This window comes from Phaseolus vulgaris, chromosome 1, assembly GCF_000499845.2.
Source record: "Phaseolus vulgaris cultivar G19833 chromosome 1, P. vulgaris v2.0, whole genome shotgun sequence".
NCBI lineage: Eukaryota > Viridiplantae > Streptophyta > Magnoliopsida > Fabales > Fabaceae > Phaseolus > Phaseolus vulgaris.
This window is the reverse complement of record NC_023759.2, coordinates 35,932,127-35,943,724: the sequence shown is the minus strand read 5'-3', so window position 1 is coordinate 35,943,724 and position 11,598 is coordinate 35,932,127. Positions and strand designations below refer to the sequence as shown.

The following is an 11,598-nucleotide window of genomic DNA, read 5'->3' as shown; positions in this document are numbered from 1 at the left end:
GCAAAATATAGAGGTAAAAGACTTAGTTGGCACACAGTGATCAAAGATTGCAAGTTTGAAATAGGAATAATGAAAGATTAAAGTAGAAATAAGCTACCACATAGCAAAAATGAGAGCTTCTCACCAAGGTTCTTGAAGTTAATGGCACCATTGGACCTAATTCTGCGTTTGTAAAAACACTGTCAGGGTCAAGCGAGAATACACCCGTGAGCACATAATTTTTTCCCATTCTCACTTGAGTGAGATCAATTCAGAGGCACCAGTGTTTTTCGTACTTTCTCACTTGAGCAAGTAAAATCTCAATAAACCAGCAAATTCTCATAAACAAAGATGTTGTTGTAGATGAGAATGCATCCTGGATAAGATGCTTTGGTGTAAAGATGGGGATAGAAATACTGCATTTTTCCATGTTGTGGTCAAGAGGAGAAATAATTCTTGTGGGATTCATCATCTACGGATTGATAATGTGGTTATTGAGGATCCTAAACTCATTAAAGAACATATTTTGGACTTTTATAAAACTCTTTATGCTGAGTCTATTTCTCATGTGCAGGAAATGGGCAATATGGAAGATTTTATTGGTACTTATATTCCTGAGTTGGTCTCCGCTTAGGAGAATATGATGTGGATTAAATGTCCTGATTTTTTGGAAATAAATAATGTTGTTTTTAACCTTATTGGTAATAGTGCTCCTGGTCCTGATGGTTTTAGTGGTGTTTTCTATCATTGTTGTTGGGAAATTATTGGGATAGATGTTTGCAATGTTGTCCAACAGTTTTTTAAACAAAACTCGGTTCTCCCTGGAATGAACAGTAATGTGGTATCTCTTATTCTGAAGATTCAGGGTGCTGAATACATTAAAGATTATAGGCCAATTGTTGTTGCTAATTTTAAATTTAAGGTTATTTCCAAGATTTTGGCCGATTGGCTTGCTCTTGTGGCTATCAGAATTATTTCTCCTAATCAGTATGGATTTGTGTAGGGCAAAAAGATTTTGGATTGTATTGGTATTGCTTCTAAAGCTATTAACTTGCTTTCTAAAAAGGTTCACGGAGGTAATGTGGCTTACAAAGTTGATATTCACAAAGCCTTTGAAACTATGAGTTGGAAGTTTTTACTATTAGTTTTGTCACGCTTTGGTTTTCACACCTCGTTTGTCGGTTGGATTAGTACTATTCTTCATTCAGCTATGCTTTCTATAAGAATATATGGCAGTTTGGTGGGTTTTTTTTCCTTGTAGTAGAGGTGTTAGACAAGGTGATCCTTGTCTCCTTTACTTTTCTATCTTGCAGAGGATGTTCTTAGTCGAGGTCTATCAAAGCTTGTGAATGATAAGAATATACTACATATGGCTAGTGCGCAAGGTTTTCTCACCCCCTCTCATATACTATATGCAAATGACATTTTTTTTTCTATAGGAAATAATAAGTCTCTTAGAAATTTGAGTATTTTTCTTAAAACATATGGTGATTTTTCGGGTCAATATGTTAATAATTCTAAGAGTAGTTTCTTCACAATGAATAATTCTGCAAGATTTGTCACCAAAAAATCAATGTATTCTTTCTTGTAGTCATGGTTGTTTTCCTTTCACTTATTTAGGAGTGTTTATCTTTGTTGGTGCTCCAAGGGGTCGTTTTCTTCAACCTTTGGCTGATAAAGTCAAATTGAAGCTTGCTTCTTGGAAAGGTAAATCTCTTAGCATGATGGGTCAGGTTCATTTGTTCAATACGGTGATTACAGGTCTTCTAGCTTATAGTTTTAATTTGTGTAAATGACCTGTTTCTCTTCTTAAACAAGTTAAGCAGTGGTGTCAAAATTTTATCTGGACTGGTGATATTCTGGAAAAAGATATAACTACTGTTAATTGGGCTACGATTTGTTCTCCCCTTGAGAATGGAGGTTTGAAGATTATTAACCCTCACCATGAAAATAATGCATATCTTCTTAAGCTTGCTTGGAACTTTTCTTATAGCAATATGCCTTGGTCTTTGCTCTTGAAAGCCAGGGTTCTTAAATCAAAATATGAGTTTCGAATGGTTTATAGATCATGATCTCTTTGGCCTGGAATTAAGCACTTTTATTCTACTATACTTGATTATACTTCTTAGACTGTTGGTACAGGTTCTTTTATTAATTTCGGGAATGATAAATGGTGCGGTACTCCTTCTTTAACGAATATTGTAGGATTATTTGATGGTGCTAGCATTTCGGATACAGTCTCTCAGTTTTGGACAAGTGGTGATTGGAATATTCCATTGTCTTTACAACAAATGCCTAATCTTTTTAGTCATGTCATGGTTATGGCGGAACAGGATATTCCTAATTGGATTTTAGATGAGTCTGGTCGTTTCACTCTTAAATCGGCTATGACTTTTTTTTGGATCCAGGAGTTCCCTGTGGTTGGGGTAAATTTATTTGGTCTTCATATCTTCCGCCTTCGAAAACTCTTGTCCTTTGGAAAGTTTTTCATGGGCAGCTTCCTACAGATCAACATATTTAAAATAAAGGTCTGCATATTTGTTATATGTGTACACTTTGTGAAAAGCACGAGGAATCTATTTAACACTTATATTTTGAATGTTTTAATTTGGAGTTGAGTTCGACAGATTTTTCCTATTTCTCATTTATCTAATAAGGATGATCTCCTCTCTTTTATTAAGAGTAATGGTAGTCCTTTGGTTAAATTGATTAAGCTTGCAGTGATAACTTTTTCTATTTGGATGATATGGCGTATGAGGAATTATGCTCGTTTTCAGGATAAGATTGAGGTTTCTAGGACTATTTCAGTTATTAAAGATTTAACTCGTATAGTGGGAAATTTGTCTAAAGCTTTAATGAAAAATGATATATTGGATTTCAATGTGATCAAGTTTTTCGGTATTAATACTCGTACTGGTAAAGTTCTTCGCCCTCTTCCTATATGGGAGTTTCCTTCACCAGGCTGAATTAAAATTAACACTAATGGAGCTGCTAGGGGATATCCTGGTCTTACTACTTGTGGAGGTATTTTCTGTAGGAGTGTGGGGGAATTTATTGGAGCTTTCTCTGTGTTTCTTGAAGTTTAGTCTGCTCTGGTTGCTGAGTTTTATGGGGTTATACATGCTATGGAGGAAGCTCAAAAGATGGGGCTTACTAATGTCTGGCTGGAATGTGATTCTGCTTTGGTTTGTGTTGTGTTTACTGTTAGGACTAATGTTCCCTGGATGCTTCGTAATTGATGAAATACTAGTCTTAATTACTGTGGAAAAATCAGGTTTAGGGTTACTCATATTTTTAGGGAAGGAAATGCATGTACTGATAAGCTGGCTAATTTAGGATTTATTCATAGAGAATTTTTTCATTGGTATAATAGGCTACCATCTAGTATGTTCTTAGAATTTTTTATGATTAGATATAGTCTACCTATGTATCGTTTTTGTTAACATATAGGTTTTGGTCTAGTCCCCCATATTTTTGTATTTTCTTTATTTTTTCTTTTTTTAATAATATTTTTTTCATGTGATGGCAAATGATTTTTGTTACTTGAGGTGTCAGTATAGCTGAGATCTCAAGTTGCATAGTGATGCCTAACATGAAAACTTTTATTTTAAAAAATATTAAATATACAAATTAAAAATAATTAAATAATTATAAATATTAAATAATATAAATCTATCTACCATCTAATAATTTAATAATTCTATTCTAACCTAAAAAAAAATATAAATTTTAAAAAATACAAGTTATAATAAATAAAAAATAAACAAATTAATAACATTAAAACAAAGTTAAAAAAATATAAAACACCACCAACCTTCTGCGTAAAGGCAACGATGGTGGTGAAGAGTGTTGAAGATGGATGTGACTCCTTCAAGTCAATGTGTTTGACGTAGCAATGTTTGTTTTGCTTTGAAGTTTGTATTTGTAATTGGGTAGTCTTGTATATAGGTAAGAGTGTGTTTAAAGTGAGCTTTTTGCATCGTGACCCACCTCTTAACCCTTATCAAGGTGATAAGATCAAGAACAACGTTTTCTAAAATGGTTTTCTCATGCTTTTCCAAAATATGCTTTACTGCACAGAAAATGAATCTGTTTTTTCTCAAATGAATAAGATTCTTTTTTAACTAGTGCCTGATTTTTTGAAAAGTTTTTTTTATCTTTGTTTTGTGCATCAAGTATCTTGGATCAACCTTTTATGCTATCAATACGACTGTGTTGCAACTGTTTAAAATCTCTCTTTGTCTTTTTAAAAATAAATCTATTCATTATAACTTCAATTTGTTCTTTTTATAACAGCTTTTTAAACCATTTTTCGAAATTCTGTTATAAATCATTTCTTATATAAAGATAGCTATAACTCACTAAAAAGGGTGTTGAGAAAACGAGTTTAAATCAGAGATTGAGAGTTTTCAGAGAATGACGATGTGTTCTTGAAAGAGTTTTTCAAAAGAAAAAGGTGTGCTTGTTCTTGTTTTGTTCTAAGCTTGGTTGGAGGTGTTGTCATTGTTTTTGGCAATCTGCTCTACTGGTCTAGTCATATTTATGCAATCTCTTTCTAGGTGTATTCATTTCATCATTCATTCCATTGTAATTGAGGTTGTAAGACTCTTTTTGATAGGGTTTCTTGAAGAGTTGTGTGTGCTGAAATAGGGTTTTTCAGCTAGGTGTGCCTTGTTCTTGTAGGGTTCAAGAACATTAGGTTTTGTAATTGGTGTGTACTGTTTTTAGTGGATTTCACCTTGGGAAATGTGAGACTGGATGTAGCTCATGTGAGTGAACCAATATAATCTTGTGGTGTTCAATCTCTTTTAATCTCTGCACTCAATTACTGTTGTGTATGCTGATTTGACAGAAAATAAATTTGTCCAATTAAAATTGAATCTGTTCTTTCTGGGTCTGTTCATACTATTCTTGTTTTCTGATAAATGAATTTGAATAACTGGTTGAAATCTAGACAACTAATTTGAATATAATTGAAACACATTGTTTTTGCAAAAACCAAGTATATCAATTAGCATGAATCATTCAAAGTTGTTGTATGGTTTGACATTCACAAATTGTCTCAGAATTCTACTATCTGTTTTTTTTTGTGCTTATCAAGGTGTTTTTCTGTTCTCTGTTAAAATCACTTAATACCTTAAAATGAGATATCTGAAATACTGTTTTGCTGAAGTAAGTAGAAAAATAAATCTATTCATTGAAAAATAAATCGATTCTTTTCCTATGTTTGGTAAAATGATTGAATCTGTGTGAAAATTTAAAAGCTCAATTCACCCCCTTTTGAACTTTGACACTATTGAACCCAACAATTGGTATCAGAGCTAGGACTTGTATTTTACTGAAGTTTGTGTGCAATATGTCTGAGTTTAAAGTGCTTTTTGCTAAGGGTTCGTCTATTAATAGACCCCCTATGTTTAGTGGGATGAATTATGCATTCAGGAAAATAAGATTGAAAATTTTCATGGAATCTATTGACTCTTATATTTGGGAGGTTGTGGTCCATGGACCTTTTGTGCCAATGCATGTTGTAAAAGATGAAACTGTTGCAAAACCAAGATCTGAATGGAATGAGAGTGAAAAGAAAAAGGCTCAATATGATCTAGTAGCTAAGAACGTCATAACTTCTGCATTGAAAATGGATGAATTCTTCAGAATATCTTAGTACAATTCGGCTAAGGAGATGTGGGAAGTTTTGGAAGTTACTCATGAAGGCACGAATGATGTGAAGAGATCAAGAAAACACTCACTCATTCAAGAATACGAACTTTTCAGGATGCAACCTGAAGAAAACATTGTTGATGTACAGAAGAGGGTTGCCCACATTGTAAATCATCTTACTGGACTGGAAAAGGTGTTTGACAAAGAAGAGCTCACTATTAAGGTGATGAAGTGTCTTGATAGGAGTTGCCAACCCAAAGTGACTGCTATATCAGAAAGCAAAGATCTGTCAAAGCTGTCCACTACTGCACTGTTTGGAAAATTAATGGAGCATGAGCTAGAGCTCAAAAGGCTTAAAAAGCAAGAGACAGTGGAGAGGAAAACCAAAGGAGTTGCATTGAAAATAAGTGTACATAATGATAGCAGTGAGGAGGCAGAGAATGTTGAACATGATGAAACACTAAGCCTACTTATAAAAAGGTTTAGCAGATTCCTAAAGAAGAAAGGCAAAGATAGGACTCAACAAAATAGGAGGTATCCTAAACCGAATGAATCTAATTCTTCTAACTATACTTGTTTTGGTTGTGGTAAAACATGTCACATAAAGAGTGATTGTCCTAACAATCAAATAAAAGAAAAACCAGCCAGCAAGAAGGTTGAAAGAAGTAAAGGGAGAAGAGCCTATATCTCTTGGGAAGAAAATGAAGTATATTCAACAACCAGCTCCTCAACAGAAAGTGAAGAAACAAAGCTCTGTTTCATGATGAAAGATGAAGGATCAATATCTGATTCGGTGAGTGATTTCTTTATGGAATCTGACAATTATGATCAATTGCTAGTTGCCTTCAAAGAAACTCATGATTATGTACTAAATTGCAAAATGTAAATAATGTTCTTGCACCTAAGGTAAAATCACTTGAGGAGGAACTGCATAAAGCTAAAACTGATCTTGTAAGCCTTGATTGACATGTTTCCATGCTTCTATAAAGACTTGTGAAAACTGTAAAATGTTGGAAAAATAAGTTGAGTATTTGTTGAAAACTTTATCTAACTTCACTAAGGGAAAAGATAATCTTGAGACTCTTTTAGGGTCACAAAATGATGTTTTCAACAAAAATGGAATTGGATATAATCTAGGAAAGAAAAACAATGTTAAAAAGCTACCAAGTTTTTTTGTTCCTTCAAAAACAAGTTTTTCCTCTTTCAACAGTGGTAAAAAAGTATATCCTGTTACTTGCTTTTATTGTATGAAATTTGGACATACTTCTAGAACATGCATTGCTAGAAAATACCTTGTTCCTAAAAGCTTGGCCAAATGGCTTCCAAAGGAAAGGTATTAATCCCTGCTGGACCCTAGACTAAAAGGGGTACCATGTGTATTATTTTTGTTTTGTTTTTGCAGAAAAACAACAAGAGGAACCAATGGTATTTGGACAATGGATGTTCAAAGCATATGACCAGTGACCTAACTAAGTTCACTAGCCTAAAACTCAAGGCAGGGGGACATGTCACTTATGGAGACAATAACCGTGGAAGAATTCTAAGAAAAGGAAATGTTGAAACTGGAAGTTCAACCACCATTGAAAATGTTTTATATGTGGAAGGACTAAGGCACAGTCTTCTAAGTATCAGTCAATTGTGTGAAAGAGGGTACAAGGTAAATTTCAAATCAAATGGGCGCAAAATCTCACATGATTCTTTTGGTGAGGTTTTGTTTACAGATAAAAGAGTAAACAATATATATCTCTTGGATATCTTGGAAAATGATTCTGAAAATGAATGTCTTCTGTCAAAAAGTGATGAGTCTTGGTTGTGGCACAAAAGGTTAGCTCACATTCATACAAATTATTTGAACAAATTGAAATCCAAGGATCTTGTTTCTGGTTTGCCTAATATCAAATTTCAGAATAATAGACTATGTGATGCATGTGTGAAAGGTAAGCAAATCATAACTTCTTTTAAATCAAAAGACATGGTATCTACTAAGAAACCTTTGGATGTGCTGCATATGGACTTGTTTGGACCTTCTAGAATTGCTAGTCTTGCTGGAAATCTATAAGCATTGGTGATTGTTGATGATTATTCTAGATATACATAGACTCTCTTTCTTGCTTATAAAAAATATGCTTATAAGGCTTTTAAGAAATTGGAAAAAGTTATGCAAAATGTAAATGGATGCTGTGTAAAATCTATTCGTAATGATCATGGGGGGGAGTTTCAAAATGCTAAGTTTGAAAGGTTTTATGAAAAACATGGGATATCACATAGTTTTTCAGCCCCTAGGACTCCCCAACAGAATGATGTTGTTGAGAGGAAAAATAGATCACTAGAAGAACTTGCTAGAACTATGTTGAATTAATCTAAGCTACCTAAATACTTCTGGGCAGATGCAGTTTATACTGCTACTTATGTGCTAAATAGAACTCTAATTAGCCCTATCCTTAAGAAAAGACCTTATGAGTTGTATAAGGGTAGAAAACCTAGTGCAAGTCATCTTAGATTGTTTGGATGTAAGTGCTTTATTCTGAATAATGGCAAAGATAATTTGGGAAAATTTGATGCAAAATCTGATGAAGGTATTCATATTGGCTATGCTTTGAATGGACATGCTTATCGGGTTTTCAATAAAAGGTTGCTAACTGTGGAAGAATCAATGCATGTATTGTTTGATGAATCTGACAATTACATGCAAAAATCTGTTTCAGATGACTTAGAATGTGATGATTTAAGAATTGTTCTACATAAAAATTATTTGATTAATATAGATGCAAATGACTCACATGTTGTCAAAGAACCAATTGTTTCTGCAGATTTACCAAAAGAATGGACGACCCCAAGAGATCTCACACTTGACAATGTCATTGGAAATATTGAAAAGGGTGTTTCAACTAGGAAGTCTCCAAATAATTTGTGAGACAATGGCTTTTGTTTCTCAAGTGGAGCCTAAGAATCTGGATGAAGTTTTAAGGGACAACAACTGGATTCTGGCTATGCAGGAAGAACTGAATCAGTTTGCCATGAATGAGGTATGGACACTTGTTCCAAGAACATATGAAATGAACATCATTGGAACAAAGTGGATATACAGGAATAAAATTGATGAGCATGGAGTGATCACCAGAAATAAAGCTAGACTTGTGGCTAAAGGATATAACCAAGAAGAGGGAATAGATTATGATGAAACTTATGCTCCAGTGGCTAGACTAGAAGTTGTTAGACTTCTCCTTGCTTTCTCATGTATGGAAGGTTTCAAACTATTCCAAATGGATGTGAAAAGCGCCTTCTTGAAAGGATATATCAATGAAGAAGTATTTGTTTCACAATCCCCAGGATTTGAAGACCATCAACATCCAGAACATGTGTTCAAACTCAAGAAAGCACTCTATGGACTTAAGCAATCCCCTAGACAATGATATGAGAGATTGAGTGCTTTTTTGACTTCACAAGGATACGATAGAGGCACATCTGATAAAACATTGTTCATCAAGAGAAAAGAGGAAGACATAATTCCGGTTCAAGTTTATGTGGATGACATCATATTCGGATCAACCAATGAAGAAATGTGTGAGACCTTTGAGGAAATTATGAAGAGTGAGTTCGAAATGTCCATGATGGATGAACTGAATCACTTTCTAGGTTTCCAGGTCAAACAACTCAAGGATGGCATATTCTTAAATTAGGATAAGTATTACAAGGACTTGTTAAGAAAATTTGGAATGGACAAGTGCAAATCAATCAGCACACCATTCTCAACCAGCTACCATCTTGATCATGATGTGGCTGGAAATCCAGTTGATGAGAAAAAGTACAAAGGACTTATTGGGTCTTTATCTTACTGCCAGCATACCTGACATAATGTTTGTTGTGTGCATGTGTGCTCGTTTTCAATCTGCTCCAAAAGAGTCACATTTCAATGCAGCCAAAAGGATTCTGAAATATCTACAAGGAACAAAAGATGTTGGCTTGTGGTATCCAGGTAATGTTTCATTAAGTCTAACTGGTTACTCTGATTCGGACGTTGCAGGTTACAAGATTGATAGAAAAAGCACCAGTGACACCTCTCACTTACTTGGATCAAGCTTGATCTCTTGGCAATGCAAAAAGCAATCATGTGTTGCTCTCTTTATTGCTGAAGCAGAGTATATTGCAACAGGGAGTTGTTGTGCTCAAACTCTATGGTTAAGGCAACAGCTAAATGACTTTGGTATCTTGCTTAATAAAATACCTATTCTGTGTGATAATACAAGTGCTATCAGTTTAACAAAAAAATCCCATTATGCATTCAAGAAATAAGCACATTGAGATAAGACATCACTTTCTAAGAGAACACATATCAAATGGAACATGTAAAATTAAATTCATTGATACTGATTTGCAACTTGCTGATTTGCTTACTAAACCTTTAGCCAAAGATAGGTTTAATTTTTTGCTGAATGAATTAGGTATTATAAATGTTAATTGTCTACTGCAGTGAAAAATAAATATGTTGTTTATCAATTAAACATGTTTATTTTTTCTTGATACTGGTGTGCATTGATGACTAGGAAAGAGAAACATTAATATCTGTTCCTTGACTGTTTGACTGACATTGTGGGTATTAACCAACAAATCTTTGACGGTTTCTGTCATGATTTTGTAACTGATTTGATGTATTCATTACACAATGGGGAAGTTTGATGTGTGAACCGTGCTTCAAAATATCTTTTGCTCCTTTTCAAAGATATTTTGCACATGCACAGGGAATCAAATCTTTACATATCTTTGCTCTTAAATACTTGATCAAAACACTACTGGTTTGCTATATAATTTTGTTTCCATCATTGTTAATTCTTACCATTCACTATTGAACCAAACCTGGTAAGGTAATTGTGTTCTTTGCTTATTTTTTGGTGTATGTTTTTCACTTCACACTAATTTGTCTTCAAGTTTATTAATGTGCAGACTTAAGACAGGTTCAACAATGGCATCCTCCTCACGTCAGAAAAAGAAGAATAAGGAGAAGCACAACAACTTTCAAGGTGTTCTGGAAAATTGGTTTGTTGGAGATGAAGAGGCCATAACTGCCTACATACATGAGATGAGTAGAAAATATATCAACATACCCAAGGTCTTGAAGTTCACATGGCTAAAAATTGAAAAACTAACTAAAATCTGATCTGCACTGAAGCATAAAAAACTAAAGCAGTTTTTAGAGATGACTGGAAATGTGTATCCAGACCTCGTGAAGGTCTTCTACACCAACTTGACACTGGATGGAAAGAACTTTGTGTCATATGTGAAAGGTATTAAGATTAAAATCTCCAATGATGTGTGGAACTCAGTGGCTGGAATCAAGTACTCTGGATTGAAGGTTGGAAAAGGGAACACAAATGGAATTCAGAAGTTTAATAAAATCCAATACTACAGGAGCTGTGTGAGGAATCCAACTCAAAGTGTTAACAGGTTTCATGAAAGTAATCTGAATCTAACTCCAAGATTAATTGCCTATATTATTGCATGGCAACTTATTCCCAGAGGCACTAACCATGTTGTTCTGCATGAGGAAGATTTAATCCTCCTGTACTGCATTATGAATCTGATAAAAGTTAACTGTGTATACATCATAATGGAACACATGTTGAAAAAAAAGGTTAGTTGATTACAAATTTCCTTATGCTATTCTTGTATCAAAATTAATTGATTACTTTGGTGTTGATACTACTAATGAGAGGAATGAGACTATCAAAGCTATGAGTGAGATTGACAATTCCACTCTCATCAAGATGGGTTTTCAAAAAGTGGAAAACAGTTGGGTATTTCATAAAAGCAGGACTCACAAGAAGGAACATGGAGGATCAAATCTCACCAATGAAGAGGGAGATAATACAGTGCCTATGGAAGATGATACGGTGCAAGCAACATAACAGTACATCATCTCACAGAATGGAGTCTCCTGCTCAACCTTCTATAAGTCAGAGAAAG

General features: G+C 34.2%; 1 protein-coding gene across 1 annotated transcript; it reads left to right on the top strand.

The window, feature by feature from the left end:
• Positions 1–5,659: 5,659 nt before the first annotated feature.
• Positions 5,660–8,551, top strand: LOC137815962 (uncharacterized). Its single transcript, XM_068619069.1, has 3 exons — positions 5,660–6,502; positions 7,040–7,574; positions 8,025–8,551. Exons 1-3 carry the CDS (start codon positions 5,660–5,662, stop codon positions 8,549–8,551), a joined length of 1,905 nt encoding a protein of 634 aa, XP_068475170.1.
• The last annotated feature ends 3,047 nt before the right edge of the window (positions 8,552–11,598 follow it).

What these genes read in the sequence shown, in the direction of transcription:
- LOC137815962 (XM_068619069.1), top strand. Translation starts at nt 5,660, where the DNA reads ATGTGGGAAGTTTTGGAAGTTACTCATGAAGGCACGAATGATGTGAAG. An exon ending in TCAAAGAAACTCATGATTAT is followed by an intron (nt 6,503 to 7,039) that starts GTACTAAATTGC and finishes TTGTTTTTGCAG; the next exon opens with AAAAACAACAAGAGGAACCA. An exon ending in ATGTGATGCATGTGTGAAAG is followed by an intron (nt 7,575 to 8,024) that starts GTAAGCAAATCA and finishes ACTTCTGGGCAG; the next exon opens with ATGCAGTTTATACTGCTACT.